This window comes from Macrotis lagotis, chromosome 3 (assembly GCF_037893015.1).
Source record: "Macrotis lagotis isolate mMagLag1 chromosome 3, bilby.v1.9.chrom.fasta, whole genome shotgun sequence".
Lineage (NCBI taxonomy): Eukaryota > Metazoa > Chordata > Mammalia > Peramelemorphia > Peramelidae > Macrotis > Macrotis lagotis.
The window spans coordinates 145,768,119-145,787,816 of NC_133660.1; the positions used below are offsets into that span (position 1 = coordinate 145,768,119).

Genomic DNA, 19,698 nt, shown 5'->3' on the forward strand with positions numbered 1-19,698 from the left:
GATTTCAAGAGCACTTGGATAGTGGATAGCAAAGTAAAGATTCCAAACCCAGATCCACTATCTCCAAATCAAATGCTTGCTGTAAAAATCACATTGCCTTCTGATGGATGAAAAATTTAAAGAACTTTTAAGCTGTATCTAATAAAGATCCAGTGTGAATTAAAACAACATAATGCATGCTAATAACAATATGCTCAAGAAGTGCCCAATAGAAGTATTCCAAAAGGCCTTTTTTTAAGACAAGGGAAAAATAAAAAGGCTTCAGGCCAGGAAAAGTACTCATACCTAATCCATGTCTATTCTCTCATCTTCTCCCTGCTAATTATTTCTCGTTCAAGGGGTTCCTAATATAGGCCCATGAATTTATTATTGTTTTGCATTTTGATAACTTTCACTGTGATTGGTTTCTTTTGTTACTATATGTATCATCTTATATATTTAGAAACATTATACTAAGAAAAATTTCATAGTCATCAACAGACTGTCAAGGGCATCCATAATTACAAAAAGGTCAGAAACCACTCCTAGTTCCTTAAATAAATCCTAAGAGATGATGGACCCAAGATCCCCCACCATTCTGACTGTATTCCTAATGCAATTTTCTATTAGTGAAATGCCCTCTAGATGTTATCAGACCCTGGCAGATGAGAGTGGAACAATCATTCCTAGATGACATGCCTCTCTTAATGCAGCCCCAAAATAGCAATGGTTTTTCTGCTATATCACAGAATCAAATCATTTTGGGTTTTGCCACAAAAACCTTTGGATCTTGTCATTTGTAAGCTGATATTTGAAGTACAAATAGAAGACATCAACTTTTATCTTACCCAGTTTGGCATAGTAATTTATCCTATTAAACTTTTTTTTTAATCCTGACTACTCATGAGCTGCTATTTAATAGCTAATTGTTTTTCCTAGATTTTTCATACAATAATGGACAAGACCATAGACTTTGTGTAAACTGGGGATGTGGATGATACAGCTAAATTTTTTTCTGATTTGAAAACCTTGCCATGTATTAACTTCTTGCCAAATTGAGCAAGAGCTCCTTTTAGCTATCACTATTGAGATTAGGAATTTAGAGATATCAAGTTATATTTTCAGCTCATTTTTGAACTTAAGATGGAAAGAATTAGTAGTTTGTAAAACAGAACTGATCATGAGGTCTGAGCAAGTGGTCACATCTCTTTTGCTGTTGCAATTGTGTTGCTTCAGCTATGGGTCCTGTGGGAAGGTCCTAGTATGGCCAATGGAATATAGTCATTGGATCAATTTAAAGGCCATCTTGGATGAGCTTATACAGAGGGGCCATGAAGTAACTGTGCTGACCCCCTCAGCAACTGTTTTAGTTGATCCTGGTAATTCAACAACTCTCCATTTTGAGGTTTTTCCTGTGATGACAAATCAAGAAGAATTGGTTGCATTTTTTGAAAACTGGATCACATTTTGGAGTTATGAGTGGCGAAAACTTTCAGCATTAGAGTATGGTGCAGACCTGCAAGAAATGTTTTTCAAGTATTCAAGGCTTGTGAAACAGCAATGTGAGAGTGTTGTTTTGAACAAAGACCTTATGAAGACATTGAAGAAAGCCAGCTATGAAGTTGTTATTTCAGATGCTATGTGTCCTTGTGCTGAGCTCATAGCAGAGATACTTGGAATACCCTTCATCTACAGTCTGCGCTTCAGCATGGGAAATACATATGAAAAATACTGTGGAGGACTCCCATCCCCTCCTTCCTATGTGCCTGTAGTCATGACAGTATTGACTGACAAGATGACATTCATGGAGAGGGTGAAAAATATGCTTTTCTTCATTTACTTTGACTTTTGGTTTCAAAATTTTGATGTGAAGGATTGGGATCAGTTTTACAGTGATGTGTTAGGTAAGTAAGTCTGATCCCTTTATGATTTACCTGTCAAACCTAATCAGTGATTCCCTGACCACCTTATGCATTTCTGTGTGAATGGGCAGGACTTTAATAACTTGAAAAACAAATCAAGTGGTATTTTCTTATTGTAATTAGATATGAAAAGTTCTGTGACAATATGATTCACTTATCCTTAAAACATGAAAACTTCCATCTAATTATTTCTAAATAGTCTTATGTTTGAATCTTAAGTCAAAACAGAAAAGGACAGCAAGAACAATAAATTAATGAAGGAGTGTGAAAGCACTTATTATGCATATTTTTCCCTGGAAAACTCTTAGGTTATATTCTGGGGGTAGAAACAAAAGTGCAAGGCAGCTGTTGGCTCACCAGAAGCATTTTAATGAAGAAAACAACACAAAAAATATTTCAATTGTAAGTCTGACAGAATATTTTAAATATATATAGATATTTGCAAGCATTTGAACATACACTTGTAAAGCTCATAGGATAGTTACCATAATCTGCTTCATATGTTGTGATTTATAGACTTGTTTTTACCTCTGCTATTGGATTGTAAGTTCTAAGAACACAGAAAATATCTATTGGATGACTTTGTATAGTTTTATAACTTGAGTCATAAATATTTCTTGAATTGAATTACTTTGATTGGTATGCTGTATTGTAATTCTTAGTTTAGTCTTTCTATTTTAATTATAAGATTTATGAAAATCAAGTCCAGCACATTGGATATTTTGAATTTGCGTCTTCTACTTGGCAAGTGGTAGAAGATGGAGAGAGTTCACTGAAAAAAAATGTTTTCATAATGGACTGGGGTTGGGTAAGAAGATTGACTAAAGAGGACAGTTTTTAGAAATTAATCTTTAACTTATTCTTCAGTTATTTACAGACACAAATTGTATTAGAGCAGTGTGATAGAAGGTATCAGACTCAGGCACTATGACTGAAAAGTGGATTTCTATTCTGTTACTGCTGCAGCTTTGCTGCTTTGGATGGGGATCCTGTGGGAAGGTATTGGTGTGGCCATTGGATTATAGTCACTGGCTGAACATGAAGAAAATTCTTGAAGAGCTGTCACAAAGAGGCCACATGGTGACTGTGTTAATACCTTCTGACTTACTTCTCGCTGATCTCACTGAGTTTTCCAAGCTTTTCTATGAGATTTTTCCTGTACCACAAAAAAAAAAAAAAAAGAGGAACTCATGATGAAAGCAGAAAATTATTTGGATGAAATAGTGTACAAAAAACCTGAATTTTCACACTGGGAAAAAAATATGGGATTTTGTTGAATTTCTCAACCATTTCATTCCTTATGTAAAATCAAGGATTGAAATTTTAGTCTTCAATCAGACACTCATGGAGAAACCGAAAAAAAAAAAACTGGCTATGATGTTCTGCTTATAGATGCGGCACTTCCAGGTGGAGATCTGATAGCCAAGATGCTTGAAATCCCATTCATAAATAGTCTCAGGTTAATTTTGGGGAATGCCTATGAGAAATACTGTGGGAGACTTCCATCTCCACCTTCATATGTTTCTATAGCACTAAGCAGGCTGACTGACAAGATGACCTTTATGGAAAGAGTGGAAAATATGTTATTGCCTCTCTTCTTTGACTATTTCTGGTTTCATTCATTTGAGAAAAAGTGAGAGCAGTTATACAGCAAGACATTAGGTGAGAGGAATTGTTTTCAGGAGTGTTTTTGGACTAAATCATTTTATTTTCAGTTTTTTCTTCCAAGTTAGTTATTATGGATTTCAGTACACTAGCTTAAATTTTTTCTCTTTTGTAGATCATAAAAAGACTGGGAAAGCTTCAGGAAAGTCTTTCTTAGAATAAAAAGCAGGTACATACTTGGATCAAGTAAAAAACATAAAGAAGATTGTCACAAATATAATATCTCCTTCTAGAATGACTGGGTTACTATATTATTAACAAATATTCTTCATGTAGCAATAATGAAAAATAATATTCATTGGAAATATTTTTATTTAAAGTTTTGAGTTCTATCCTTTCTTACTTCACTTACTGATATCCCTTCTTCTTATTATTTTTTTTTTAGTTTTTGCAAGACAGTGGGGTTAAGTGGCTTGCCCAAGGCCACACAGATAAGTAATTATAGAGTGTCTGAGGCCAGATTTGAACTCAGGTACTCCTGACTCCAGGGCTGGTGCTCTATCCACTATACCACCTAGCTGCCCCTATGCCTTCTTATTTCATTCACTCTTTCCTCTATCTCCTCCATGAGATGGTAAGCAATCAGATAGAGGTTAAAAATATGCACCAACTCCTTTGCAGATGTGAACAAGTGTGGAACATTGCATAAGATGTCAGATAATTTCATTATATTACTTAGTTTTGGTGATTTTTTTTCTTCATCTCTTCCTTTATTTTTTCTTTTTTAAAAAAATCCTTTATTATAAAGGAATGACTTTCTAAGAGAGACATGGGATAGGAATAATGGGGGAAATTTAAGCAATATACTACAATTAATTTTTTTACAAATGAATATATGCAGCATGGTCATAAGATTTTGGTTTGGATGATTGAATTAATCACTCCGACTCTCTCTTTTCCTCCCTCCTCTCTCTCATCTCCTTCCCTTTCTCTCTCTCTCTCTCTCTCTCTCTCTCTCTCTCTCTCTCTCTCTCTCTCTCTCTCTCTCTCTCCCATAATGACAAACTGGTGTGATAATGGGTAACAGTTAACAGCGGTTTGATTATGCAGAAAACCCTGAATTGAGTTAATTGAGTTAATGAAGACACTGGCTGGAAGATTTGATCGTGAAACAGCTATGAAATTTCAAGATTTTTTTTGTGTGTGAGCTTCCGAGGGTCGAGAAGGATGAGAGAAAATTTCTGTAGGATACTTAAGGGTCATCTAATTTAACCTGCTCATTTTAAAGCCAAGCAAACTGAGAAATAAGTGATTTCAAGAGCGCTTGTGTTGTGGATAGCAAAGTTAAGATTCCAAACCCAGATCCACTATCTCCAAATCAAACACTTGCTGTACAATACCACATACTTCCTGGTGGATGATAAATTTAAAGAACTCTTAAGTTGTATCTGATGAAGATCCGGTAAGACTACCCATGTTTATAACAATATTCTCTAGAAGTGCCTATCAGAAGTATTCCAAAAGCTGGCTTTTTTAGGATGAGGGAAAAATAAAGAGGCTTCAAACCAGGAAAGGTACATGTCTACTATCTTATCTTCTCCCTGCTAATTATTTCTAGTTCAAGGAATTTTTAATATAGGCCCATGAATTTATTATTGTGTTACATTTTGATAGCTCATTGTGATTGGTTTCTTTTGTTACAATGTATATTATCTTATATATTTAGAAACATTATTCTGAGAAAAATTTCAGTCATCAACAGACTGTCAAGAAGATTCATCACTATGAAAATGTTAGAAACCCCTCCTAGTTCTTTAAATAAATCCTCAGAGATGATGGATACAAGACCCTTCACCATTTTAACTGTACTCCTAGCCAGAATCTCTATTAGTTGATGCCATTTCTAAGTTAAAGAGTCTCCAAAATGAAAGTCATCTAGATGTTATCAGACCCTGGCAGATTACAATGGAGCTATCATTCCTCTCTTAATGCAGCTCCCAAATAGAAATGATTTTTCTGTCTGTTATATCACACTATCAACTCATGTTGAGCTTGTCCCATAAAAACCTTTGGATCTTGTAACTTATAAGCTGACATTTGGAGTCCAACTATAAGACTTTAACTTTTATCTTACTCAATTTGGCATGGTAATTTATCCTATTAAACTTTTTTTTTTATCCTGACTAGTAATGATCTGATATTTACTATGTTAGTCGTTTTTCCTAAATTTGTCATACAATAATGAATAAACTATATATTTTGTGCAAGCTGGGGATGTGGATGGCACAGCTAATTTTTTTTCTAACATGAAAGCCATGCCATGTATTAACTTCTTGCTAAATTGAACAAGATGTCCTTTTGGTGAACATAAATTATTTAACTGAGGAATTTAGAGATTTTTACTTACATCTTACCCTGATTTTTGATGATGTGACCAAACTCTTATGATGGAAAGAATCTAGTAGATTGTAAAGCAGAAATGATCATGAGGTCTGAAAAAAATGTGCTGCTTTAGCTGTGGGTCCTGTGGAAAGGTTCCAGTGTGGCCAATGGAATATAGTCATTGGATCAATTTAAAGGCCATCCTGGATGGGCTTTATAACAGAGGAGCCATGAGGTGACCATGCTGACCCCCTCAGCTACTGTTTTTGTTGATCCTGGCAATTCAACATCTCCCTATTTTGAGGTTTTCCTCTTGTGACAAATCAAGGGGAATTTGGCTGCATTTTTTGAAAGCTGCATCATACTTTAGAGTGGCAAAAACTTTCACCATTAGAGTGTGGTGCAGCTATGCAAGAAATGATTTTCAAGTATTCAAGGCTTATGAAACAGCAGTATGAGAGTGCTATTTTGAATGAAGTCTTCATGAAGACATTGAAGAAAACCAGATATGAAGTTGTTATTTTAGATGCTATATGTCCTTGTGCTGAGCTCATAGTAGAGATACTTGGAATACCCTTCATCTATAGTATGTGCTTTAGCATAGGTAATACATGTGAAAAATACCATAGAGGATTCCCATCCCCTCCTTCCTATTCAAAGTTCAAAAGATGAACCCTCATTAAAAAAAAAAGAAGGAAGAAGGTGATATAAATGGAAGTGAATGCAAAGCTGTTTATTGACTGAAGGAACAGTGGACTTGGTCCAAGCAGACTCCAGCAAGTGAAGAGAGCCAGTCTTTTTATAGGGTATTGGGTATGGAAGGCAGGGTGGTATGGTTTCTAAAGGGACTGGGAGCTTTGAGGGGAATGTGTTTTGGGGGGGGTATTCACCATGGAGAGATTGTTCATTGTTTGGCATTCTTAATGAGGTTAGGGTTCATGTCCTTAGGAAAGAATAATTAATAGGGCTTTACTGGACAACAATGAAAATCAGACCTGGATCCAACATTCCAGCCATTTTGTTTTAATTTTGCTAAGGGGGGATTGGGGTCAGTGGTCAGTTCTTCTGGAGTTACTTTTAGCTGAGTGGGGGGTGATGATGTCATCAGGCACAACAAAGGGTAAAGGATGGAACTGTTGGTATCCTTGTTCCCCAAGTAGCATCATGGACTTGACCATCTGAGATGTTGTAGTGTTCACTGTTTTGTGGATGAAGGATGTAAGCATTCTAAACAAAGGAAGTCCTAAGAAGACTGCCAAAAAAGATCATAATGAGTGGGGTTAATATGGGAAGGAACCAAGGGAGTATGTGGAAAGACCGAAATCACCTAGACCAGGTGTCAGCTGATTTTTCCCTAATATATGAGACTCTATCAGTCAATTTTTGGCAGCATTCTGAACCAATCTAAACTGAATCTAAACATAGAAAAAGCATTCTTCATCCAGGGACAAATAGATGCCTCCCTTTTCAGCAGTCAGTAGGTCTAGGCCCTGTATGTTTTGTAAGGTTACAGCAGCTAGGGAATCCAGTTGATCTTGAATTTATAGAAGGATTTTGGCTACTTTCCCAAAGGTCTTGTGATAACTGCTGAAGGTAATTCAGAGAAGTTATGATGCCTCCTACCCCTGTGCCCACTTCAGAAAGGATGCCTATAATCATTGAGAAAGGAATGAGAATGGTAGCTCTGTGGAACCTTGCATGTATCTTAGGGGGGGGGGTGATAGGAAGGGATTGGCTGTTAGGGGCCACCTCAGTGTGGGGTGAGAGAACAGGAAACAAATACCTGTCTAGTTGGTGGGAAGACATAGGTATGCAGCATTGCCACAGGGGAAAAAGATTCTATCTCCTCTCAAGTATCCACCAAGATGGAGAGAGAAGAGGTGAGCAAACCCAATCCTCTCCCCATGTCAAAATGAGAAAACCTGCAAAGGCTGCCATGGGTCTTGGCTAGGGACATATCCATGGGCTTAATGGGTTGGGAAAGAAGGGGGGGGATATGAAAGTCCCTTTGAGGGGAGGTGTGGTTACAGATATGATAGTCTTTGCTAGGGTTCAGGAGGGTGACAGAGAGAGCAGGAGTACTAATCAGTGGGGATAGGCATATGCCCCACATGGAGGGAATCATGAAAGAGAGAAAGAAAGGAGCCTACTTATTTTGGGGAAGGAGAAGGCAGAATTCTGAGTTAGCCAGGGCCCTTACCATAGCATGTCTTTAGAGAGGTATACTTGTTTTTCATCTGGTGTATATTTTGGATTCAGGGAAGGCAAGGTAACTAATTGAAGGTGTATATAGGATTGGCATGCAGTCTGTTTGGCTGCCTGATTGACCTTCTCGTTCCCAGCTGCCGCAGAGGTGAACATGTTACAGTAGATCACCACCAAAGGAGAGGAGCAGGATGTGATGGAGAGTTTAAAGATTATATCAGCATTAGTTATAGGAGAGATTTTAGAAGTAAGGAAGTCCCTTTCTGTCTAGTCAGAAACATGAGAATATAAAATATGAAAAACATTGGGAATTTGTTTATTTGTTAATATGTTTCCCTTTTCCTAGAGTTAGGGTTTTAATTAAGGTAATGAGGTCTACTCTCTACCAGGAAGTCTGCACTAAACTTAATGAGAGAGGTGGAGGATACCATGGTGTACCCTGCTGTCAACTTCCCATTTACACTGAGGAACTCCCATAGATGAACCAGTCATCAGTCTGGGAAGGGGATGTCAGAAATATGAGGGAAGGTCTTGAGAAGATCAGAGAAAATTTGGGGAATGGAGTGTAAGGGGGAAGAATCAGAGGGTAGAGGAGAAGGATTCACATAGGAAGAGATGCTACTTTAGTAAAAGAAAAACAGCTGAACATATGGAATCATACTCCATTTACCTTGCTTCTGACAGAGGTTGTTTAAGTCAACGAGGGGAGGCATAATCAAAAGTCCTCTCAGGTGGAGGCCACTAGCTGTTGAAGCTTGAATAGGGGTTCTATTTGTTTCAGGTTTTTCAGTGGAGTGTCTGGGGTATTTTTGGAATGTAAGGTCCCCAAGAAGACACCTACAAGGAAAGGTGAAGATCCACAGAGTAACCCAGTGGCTGTAACTAAGACCCTACACAGGGGGGAATGTCCACCTGCTGAGTCATTTAGTTTCCATTCAAAGAGAGAAAGAAATGGCATCCCAATTCTATTTCTCTGTTTCAAGGCAATTCCCTACCTAGTTAGGATTTCAGAAAGGAGTATCCTGGGTATCCTGGAACTGAGGAAAGGGAAGTGCCTTACATCTCAAATTAGCCTCATCTTCAGAAGTAGCCAGGGTGGATGGGAGGACAGGTAGCAGTCATCCTTGAATACAGAGTATTTGGTAGGTCCAAGAGAGGTTGCTTTAGGCAAGATCAGGAAGTTAGTCCACTTACCTGATATTTAGGATTTCCTGCTATTCCTCTTCCAAGTTTTGGCACAAAATGAAAGACCAAAAGGTGTGAGCCCTTAGTAAAAAGGAAGATGGCACTATAAGTGGAAAATGAATGCAAAGCTGTATCTTGAAGGAAGGACCCATGGGCTGGGTCCAAGCAGATTCCAGTAGTGGGCAGTGGGGAGAGAAAGTCTTTTTATTGGATATTGGATTTAGGATTGGGAGCCATTGGGATCTCTATGAAGGTGTGTTTTGTTTGGGAGTTAATTAAGGTGAAATTGTGTGTTTCTTGGAGTTTCTATGGAGGTTGAGGTTTATGTCCTTTGGGGGGCTCTACAAAACCTATGTGCCTGTAGCCTTGATAATATTTACTGATAACTTGGCATTCATGGAAAGGGTGAAAAATAGTCTTTTCTTCATTTACTTTGACTTTTGGTTTCAAAATTTTGATGTGAGGGATTGGAATCAGTTTTACAGTAATGTGTTAGGTAAGTCTCTGAATCCTTTTATGGCTGACTTGTCAGACCTATTCAGTAATTCCCTGCCCTGTTTGTGCATCTCTGTGTGAATGGGCAGGACTTTAATACCCTGAAAAAAATCAGGTGGTATTTTTTATTATAATTAGATATTTGTGACAAAATTAGATATTTGTGATAAAAACATGAAAACTGCCATCCAATTGTTGCTAAATAGAGTTATGTTTGAATCTTACATCAACACAGAAAAGAACAATAATTAATGAATGAGTGTGAAAGCATTTATTAAGCATATTATTCCATGGAAAATTCTGTTCTATGTTCTGGAGAACAAACAAAAAAGCAAGACAGCTGCTGGCTCTCCAGAAGCATTTTATTGGGGGAGACAATAAAAAATAAGTTTTGTTTTTAAGTCTGACAAAAGGCTTCATGGTCCTAGAGGGAAAGAGGAGTGGGGAGCACCATGGCAAAGCAGAAAATAATGCATCCTCTTAATGTTATTGCCACTGATATTGAGCAATCTGACAAGACTTTGGGGGTGAGGACTAGTGAGATCCTTAATAACTGTGGTCTTTGAGGAGTCAAAGATTATAGCTCCTCTCCAAGCAGTAACTAGGTTTGTTGATGTTGTGGTTGAGTCATTTCAGTTATATGCAACTCTCTGTGCCCTCTTTTGGGATTTTCTTGGCAAAGATAAAAGAGTGATTTGCTATTTCCTTCTTCAGTTCATTTTATAGATGAGAAAATTAAGAGAAACATATTTAAGTGACTTGTTAAGAGTCACACAGCTAGTAAGTGTTGGAGGCCAGATTTAAAATTAGAAAGATGAATTTTTTTTGACTTGAGGTCTGGTACTCTATCCACTGTGGCAACTAGCTGTACCTCATTACCAGGTTATATCTTCCCAAAGATAAATTTCCTGTATAATGGTGTGGGAGCTGGGCTAGAAGCAGGACCAGTTGTGTGGGAGCCATTGCTGCTCTGTAAATTCTATGATTTATTTATCTCTTGATGGCAGTTAAGCATCCACTGATGCTGATGGTGCCAAGGATCTTGGAGTTGTTTCCTTCAGAGTAGGCTGGAGGTGAGGGGAGACAGATTGGAAGCAGTATCAGTGCTCTCAAAGACAGGGGATGCTACCAATCCTGTCACTTGGTTTCAGAATCCTAGACTGTCTCCATAATGGTCTATGGGAAGGTGATGGTCAAGGTGGGGGCAATAGATGTACTTTTCTGCACTCTGCCCTACTGCCTCAGCTAAGCTGACTTGCCTGCCCTGTCAGTAGCATTTTCTTTATCCAAAGTAAAAGTTCTCATTATTTTATTTTTTTATTTAATATTTATTCTCATTTTGTACAAATAATGTTTTTTATACATTAATAAAATATTCTTGTTTAAGAGTAAATGAAATACCCCCTCCCCCCATAAATAAAGACTCACTTGAGCAATAAAGTAAAGGGGAGAGAAAAAAATTAAAATTAAAATTAAAAAAAAATAATAGTAATAATTGTAGGTATGGCCAGGTGGTGCAGTGGATGGAGCACCAGCCCTGGAGCCAGGAGCACCCAAGCCCATATCTGGCCTCGTACACCCAACAATCACCCAGCTGTGTGACATGCAAGACACCCTAACCCCACTGCCCTGCATAAACCAAAAAGAAAAAAAGAAAAAAAGACCCAAAATAAAATAAAATAGTAATAATAGTAGGGGTGGCCAGGTGGTAGACAGAGCACTGGCCCTTGAGCCAGGAGCACCCGGGTCCAAATCCAGCCTCAGACACCCAAACATCTCCCTGCTATGCAGCACCAGGCAGGCCACCCAGCCCCATTTGCCCTGCACCCCCCCAAATAATAATAATAATAATAATAATAATAATAATAATAATAATAATAATGATAAATGTGCTTCAGTCTGTGTTCCAGCACCAACAACTCTGTCGCAGGTGGATCACATTCTTTATGATGACTCCATCACAAAAGTTACTTCCATATTTTTCCACCGTTGCCATTGCTGATCGCAATTCCCTCCTTTCACATTTCTCCACTACCATGTACTATATTTTCTCTCTCCTTTCACTCTGACTCTGCTGTAGGTAGCTGAGTGGCACAGCAGACAGATCCCTGGTCCTGGGGCCAAGAGGCCCCGAGCCCACATACCACCCCTTAGGTCCAGCATCTACCTGGCCCTATGGTCCCATACAGGCCATCTAATCCCCTAACAAGAAGTAAAAAAGAAAATGGGTTATATCTGACCACTCTCCTCCCATGGTCCATCCTCTCCTCCTTCATTCACATCCCCTCCTTCCCCCTGTCCTCCCCTCTCCTTCTTACTCCAAATGTCTATACCCCATTGAGTATATATGCTGTTTCCTCTCCTAACCACCTCTGATGAGAGTGAAGATTCCCTCATTCCCTCTTGCCTTCCCCCTTCCATATCATTACAATAGCTCATTATAATAAATAAAAAACTTATTATATGAAATATCTTGGCCTATTCCCCCCCTCCTTTTTCTTTCTCCCATTACATTTCCCTTCTTTCTATTGACTCCATTTTTACACCATATTTTATTTTCAAATTCAACTTTCTCCTGTGCTTCATCTATAAAAATCTCCTTCTACCTGCTCTGTTAATTAAGAAGGTTCATATGAGTATTATCAGTGTCATTTTTCTATATAGGAATACACACAGTTCATCATCATTAATGCCCTCATATATTCCCCTTCTCCAACTTCTATGCTTCACCTGAGTCCTGTATTTGTATCAAACCTTCTTTTCAGCTCTGGCCATTCCAACAGGAACATTTGAAATTCCCCTGGTTCATTGAAAGTCCATCTTTTTCCCTGGAAGAGTACATTTAGTTTTGCTGGGTAGTTGATTCTTGGTTGCATTCTAAGCTCTTTTGCCTTCTGGTATATTATATTCCAAACCCTATGAGCTTTTAATGTAATTGCTGCTAAGTCCTGTGAGATCTTGACTGTAGCTCCATGATATTTGAATTGTGTCCTTCTGGCTGCCTATAATATTTTCTCTTTGACTTGGGAGTTCTGGAACTTGGCTATAATATTCCTGGGGGTTGGTTTTTTGGGATCTCTTTCTCTGGTGGGGGGGGGATCGGTGGACTCTCTCCATTTCTATTTTGCCCTCTGCTTCTAGGATATCAGGGAAATTTTCCCGTATTAATTCCTTGAAAATGATGTCAAGGCTCTTATCCTGATCATGACTTTCAGGTATTTCAATAATTTTTAAATTATCTTTCCTCTGTTTTCCATATCAGTTGTTTTTTCAATGAGATGTTTCACATTTTCTTCTAATTTTTCATTCTTTTGGTTTTGAAGTATTGAGTCCTGATTGCTTGTAAATTCAGCAATCTCCCTGAGTTCTATTCTTTGTCTGAAGGATTTATCTTCCTCAGAGAGCTTTCTTATCTCTTTTTCCATCTGGCCAATTCTGCTTTTTAATGCATTCTTCTCCTCAATAACTTTTTGAAATGTTTTATCCATTTGACCTAAGCTAGTTTTTAGTATGCTATTTTCTTCAACATTTTTTTGGATTTCCTTGACTAAGCTGATGACTTCATTTTCATGTTTTTCCTGCATCTCTCTCATTTCTTTTCCCAATTTTTCTTCTATCTCCCTCAGTTGATTTTCAAAGTCTTTTTTGAGCTCTGTCATAGCCTGAGCCCAATTTCTGTTTTTCTTGGAGTCTTTAGATGCAGGAGCTTGTGCTTCCTCATTTTCAGACTGAGTGTTTTGATTCTTCTTGTACTCACAGGCAAAATATTTCTCAATGGTGTTCCTCTTTTTTCTCTGCTTGCTCATTTTCCCAGCCTAAGTCTGTTTTTGGGGTGCTTCCTGAGCTTTTGGGACACTCCTACAAGGGTCTCAGTGTATGAGGCTCTGTCCTCCCTCCTGGTCTGTGAATGACCATATGTGCCCCCCTCTGCCATGGGGCTGAGGTGGGGGGGCCTGCTGTTCTATTGGGGGGCCTAGACTGTGAGCAGGATCTGAATGTGGTCAGAACCCCAGCATTCTGTTCCAGGGACAGATGACAGAGCTCTGCAGTCTCTCTTCACTCCCCTCCCTAGGTTCAATGGGTTCATGCCCTGGGGGCTCTTGCTTACCAGCTCCACCTGCTTCTGTGTCCTGGATCTGGACTGCTTTGGCCATGCTGCACTGCTTGCTGCTCGCTGTGTGATCTGAAGGCTGGGCTTCACGTGCTCGCTCTGGCAGAGGTTCTCCCCACTGTTCCCCCAAGTTGTACCTGGTGCTCCCTGGTGAATAGGTCAGGAAACTCCCCCGCTGCTGTGAGCCAAGGCTCCTAGCACCCTGCAGCTGCCTCCAGGAGGCTGCAGTTCTTTCGGTCTGGCAGGCCACCCCTCCAACCCCATGGAGCAGAGCCTTTCTGCTCTTTTCCAGGTTACCTTGAGTAGGAGAACTGCCTCACTGGGGCCCTCTGTGGGTTCTGTCTCTTGAATATTTAGTTAGAGTCCTTAGTTTATAAGTTTTATGAGAGAGCACCTAAGACACAATCCTCTCTTGTCGCCATCTTGGCTCTGCCCCAGTTCTCATTATTTTAGATGCTATTCCCAAAAATTGTTTAATCTCATTAAGGTTATTATTATTATTATTATTTTGTTTTATATTTTTTCATAGACATTGAAGTTAAGCAAGTTGTCTTATTTGTGCATCTGCGACAACATATCTAATCAATCCGATTATGAATGCTTGTGTTTCTCAATCTCTTTATTAGTCACAACCTCCTTTGCCTTGACCTGAGTCTATTCACTGCATGATGTTTTTTATACCAAACCAGGAAATGCCTCACAGCTAGATCTGTGGCATCTGGCAGTTCCAGGCCTTGACTTTAAGGTCAAAGGAGATTGGAGGCAAATTACTTAACTTTTGCTTTAGATGTGACCTTAGGGATTGTGTCAGCAAAAAAAGGGGGGGGGAATTTTTTTTATTTAAAAAAAAAGAATTAGAGTTATTTTGAGAATCTTCAGGTAGTAAGAAAAGAGATACTATATTCCCTGCCTATATTATTTCTATATTTAGTAATTGTTACTTTCTAAACGATTTTGTGATAAACCTACCTCCTTGCCAAGGAAAGAAATAAATAGACCACAGGTAAAAAACTTAACATATCCTAATACATTTCCAAAAAGAATATTCTTTGCAAACTATAAGATAGCTTAACAAGCAAGAATTTTAATTTCTACTAAGTCCTGTCTCAGATTCGCTTTCCATCTGGGTACAGCAGAGATCTTTTATCAAAGACATGCTATTGGGGAAGAGGGAAAACTCTAATTATAATGGGTTTGAAACCATAGAGCTAGTTATTTAATCTATATGGACCTTAATTTCCTTAACTGTCAAATGAGAGCCCTAGACCAGATGATCTTTAACATTCATTCAGGCTCTAATAATTTAATGATTAGAAAGGAATAGAAAGATACCAGAAGTAGCTGATCCCAAGAAGAAAAGGTAAAGAAGTCACACAGAGAAAACATATTTCTAAGGACAGAATCCAGAGGAAGAGTTGCTAAGAATTCAGGGAAAGTTGAAGCCAAGATTATATCATAGGGAGTGGTTTTGGACCCCAAATAATAAAAAATATTGTCCCTCCAATCTCACAATAACCTCTATGGATATAATCTAAAAGATAAACTTTCAGCTTAACACTGGTTGGTTCTTGTCCTTTGTTATCGAAGAAGACCAAAATGAAATCATTATATTTGAGACAGATGAGTGTGTCCAACTCTGGGTGATCAGATCAATATGAGCTTGAAATGCTTTATCACAGGTCAGGCACAAGAAGTCCATGGGAACACCTGGGGTGGGTATTCTAAACTTAGAGATGTCATGTTTCCTTCAGCCCCCTCAGTGATGAGGGCATACCTTGTTGGGCAGTCCTGTGTCAGGGTCTCCCAGGCTGTATAGTCAATTCTAAAGTTCTTCAGTGAGGCCTTCAAGGTGTCTCATTATCACACTTTCCATGGGTGAGTTCTTCATAAAATAGTTTTTTTGGCAAGTGTATTTCTGACATTCTACCATTGTGTCCAACCCATTGTAGTTGCACTCTCTGAAGTAATGTTAAAATGCTTGGCAGTTTAGCTCAAAGAAGGACCTCAGTGTCTGGTTTCTTCCCCTGCTAGGTAATCTTCAGAATCTTCCTAAGACAATTTAAATGTAAGTGATTCAGTTTCCTGACATGGCACTGGAATGTTGTTGTTAATGTGCCCAGTGTTCTATTGGTTCAGCTCCCTTTGCTCAATAATAGTTCTTATAATTCTTTCCATGATTCTCTAGAGGCCTACCATGAACATTAGTACTCGATAATATTCCTATACTATAACTTGTTCAGTCATTCCTCAATTGATGGGCATCTCCTCAGTTTCCAATTCTTTGCCAGTACAAAAGAACTGCTATGAATATTTTGGAATGTGTTTTCCCATTATTTAGGATATTTTCTGGATATAGAGCTAGTATTAGTATGCTGGGCAAAAAATATGTTCAGTTTTATTGCTCTTTAGACATAGTTCCGTACTGATATCCACAGTGATTGGATTAATTCACAACTCGACCAATTAATGTCCCAATCCTCCCACAACATTGTTTTCCTTTTTGTCATCTTATTCAATCTGATAGGTGTGAGGAGGTACCTCATAGTTATTTTAATTTGCTTTTCTCTGAACAATAATGATTTGAAGTCTTTTTTCATATGATCATATTTGGCTTTAATTTCTTCATTTGAACACTGCCTGTTCATATCCTTTGACCATTTTATCAATTGGGAAATGTCTTATAACCTTATAAATTGATTCATTTCCCTATACATTTTAGAAATGAAACCTTTATCAGAACCCTAGTTGGGAAAATTGTTACCCAACTTTCTGTTTTCCTGCTAATCTTGGCAGCATTGATTTTATTAGTGCAAAAACTTTCTAATTTAATACAGTCAAAATCATTCATTTGGCAATTTATAGTGTACTCTATTTCTTTTTTGGTCATCAATTTCTCCCCTTTCCATAGAACCAACAGAGTATTTCTTTAAATGTTAATTGGTCTATGGTATCTCCCTTTATGTTTAAATCCTGTACTCATTTTGACTTTATTTTGGTGCAGGGTATGAGATGGGGGTCTATGCTTACTTTTTGCATTACCAGTTCTTGCAACAGTTTTTGTCGAATAATGTGTTCTTATCCCAGAAGCTAACACCTTAGAGTTTGTCAAACAAAAGATTACATTAGTCATTTTCTACTATTTCTTTTGGACCTATCCTAATTCACTGGTCCATTACTCTATTTCTTAACCAGTACCAGGCAGTCTTGATAACTGCCATTTTATATTATAGATTTAGATTAATTTTTTTGATCAGTTCTCTTAACATTCTTGACTTTTTATTGCTTCAGAGGAATTTACTTATTTTTTTGTGGTTCAGTCAAATAGTTAATTGATTCTTTGATTGGTTGGGTACTGAATAAGTAGTTTAATTTGAGTAGAATTCTCATTTTAATTATATTAGCTTAGCTTAACCATGAGAAATTGAATTTTTTCCAATTGTTTAGATTTAACTTTGTGTGAAAAGTGTTTTATAATTGTGTTCATAGAGTTTCTGGGTTTGTCTTGAGAGATAGACACCCAAATATTTTAAGATGCCTGTATTTAAATCAAATTTCTCTTTCACTCTCTTGCTCTTGGGCTTTATTGTTTATATATAGAATGCTTATGACTTATTTGGGTTTATTTTATATTCTGCTATTTTGCTGAAGTTTTTAATTGTTTCAAGTAGTTTTTTTAGCTGATTTTCTAGAGTTCTCTAAGTGAATCATCATCATATACAAAGAGTGAAAGTTTTGCTTCTTCATTGCTAATTCTAATTCCTTCAGTTTCTTTTTTTCTTCTCTCATTGCTAAAGCTAATATTTCTAATACTATCTTGAATAGTAATTGTGATAATGGACATACTTGTTTCACCCTGGATCTTATTGGAAATGCCCCCAAATCCTCATTACACATAAAGTTTACTGATTTTAGATAGATACTGCTTATTATTTTAAGGAAAACTCCATTTATTTCCATACTCTAGTGTTTTTTAATAGGAATGGATATATTTTGTAAAAGGCTTTTTCAACATATATTGAGCCAATCATATGATTTCTGTTGGTTTTATTATTTATGTTCAGTAATGTTGAGTGTTTTCCTAATATTGAATTATCCCTGTCTACCTGGTATAAATCCTATCTAATTAGTGTATTATCTTAGTAATAACTTGCTGTGATCTTTTTGCTAAAATTTTATATAATGTTTTTTGCATCAATGTTCATAAGGTAGATTAGTCTTTGAATCATTGTCTTGAATTATTGCATTGCATTGATCAAAATAAGTAAAACACTCTAAGTTAATCATCATACAATATTGCTGTTACTGTGTATAATTTTCTCCTGGTGATCTTCACGTCAGTGTGCATCAGTTCATAGAAGTCCAGTCAGGTTTTCCTGAAGTCATTCTTTTCATCATTTTTTATTGTATGTTAGTATTCCACCACAATTGCATACCACAACTTATTTAGCCACTCCCCAATTGATGATCATTCCCTCACTGTTAAAAATATTTCTGTATATATAGGTTCTTTTTCTCAGTATTTCTGGGTCAAAGATCAAGGACAACTTTAGAGTCCCTTGGGAATAGTTCAAGTTACTCTCCAGAATGACTGGAATAGTTTGCAATTTTACCAACAGTGCATTCATGTCCTGATTTTCCCAAAGTCCTGCTAACTTTTGGCATTTTTCTTTTCTAACTTCTTAGCCAAGGACAAGTGGTGATATAGGATAAGTTTCTGGGTCTAAAATCAGAAAGATTCATGTTTATGAGTTCAAATGTGACCTCATATATTTGCTAGCTGTGTGACCCTAAGCAAGTCACTTAATCCTATTTGCCTCAATTTCATCACCTATAAAATCAGTAGGAGAAGGCAACGACAAACCTTTCTAGCAGCTTTGCCAAGAATAGGATCCAAATAAGGTCACAAAGAATCAAATAGATTTGAAACAACTCAAGAATAGCATGTTAACCAATCTGGTGGATGTGACATAGTACCTCAGAGTTGTTTCAATTTATATTTCTCTTACAATGGTGATTTTGAGCATTTTTTCAAATGACTACAGGTAACTTTGAGTCCTTTTTCTGAAAAATGCCTGTTCATATTTTTTGACTGTCAAAAGAAATTTGTTCTTATGATCCAATAGTATTCCAATTCTTTTATTGACAAAATTTGTTTAATCACTTCAGAATCACAGCTCCTTAGTCAGTTTTTGACTATCTGCAAGAGAATTCCTATAAATATTTCTAAAAATATTGTTGCACATATAGATATTTTTCTTCTTTCTTGGCTTTCTTTTTAAGTAAAGGTCTAATAGTGAGATAACTAGTTCAAAAACCATGTATAAAAGTTTGAGGCATAGTTCTAAGCTACTTTACAGAATGGCTAGACCTATTCATCACTCCTTTCTACCATTTATCATTTTTCTTTCTTGTCATATTTGTCAATTTGATGCTTGTGAGATAGAACCAGGTTGCTTTAATTTTTTTCTAATTATTAATGATTTAGAGCAATATTTTGAAATGGCTACAGGAATCCTGGGTTTCTTTCTTGTGTGTTTATAACCTTAGAACATTTACCAATTAAAGAAGGATTCATATTCATAAAATTCTTAATCTCTTCCTTATATATCTTGAAATATTTATCAGTAAAATGAGTCAAATATTTCCCCCAAGTATATTTCCCTTTTAATCTTCATCATATTGGATTTGGTTGTGGAAAATCTTTTAAAAATTATGCAATTAAAATATTCCACTAAATCTTCTGTGATCCTTTCTATCTCTTGTTTGTGTCTTCCAAAGAATCTTAAATTATTTTTATTCTGTTACAGAAAAAAA

At 37.2% G+C, this 19,698-nt stretch overlaps 2 protein-coding genes across 3 annotated transcripts in view; both read left to right on the plus strand.

Annotated features, from left to right (window-relative positions):
- Positions 1-19,698, plus strand: part of LOC141517876 (UDP-glucuronosyltransferase 2A2-like) — a 154,782-nt gene that overhangs the window by 77,627 nt on the left and 57,457 nt on the right. The window lies entirely within an intron of this gene.
- LOC141517146 (UDP-glucuronosyltransferase 2A3-like) lies at positions 1,890-11,054 on the plus strand. The gene is made up of 2 exons (XM_074228030.1): positions 1,890-3,094; positions 3,229-11,054. The coding sequence occupies exons 1-2, from the start codon at positions 2,829-2,831 to the stop codon at positions 3,536-3,538; spliced, it is 576 nt and encodes a 191-aa protein (XP_074084131.1). The 5' UTR covers positions 1,890-2,828; the 3' UTR covers positions 3,539-11,054.

Bases quoted from the DNA above. Each gene is read 5' to 3' on its own strand.
- LOC141517146 (XM_074228030.1), top strand. From the start codon at position 2,829: ATGACTGAAAAGTGGATTTCTATTCTGTTACTGCTGCAGCTTTGCTGC. The intron at 3,095-3,228 runs ATGAAAGCAGAA...TTGAAATTTTAG, and splicing joins AAAAAAAAGAGGAACTCATG to TCTTCAATCAGACACTCATG.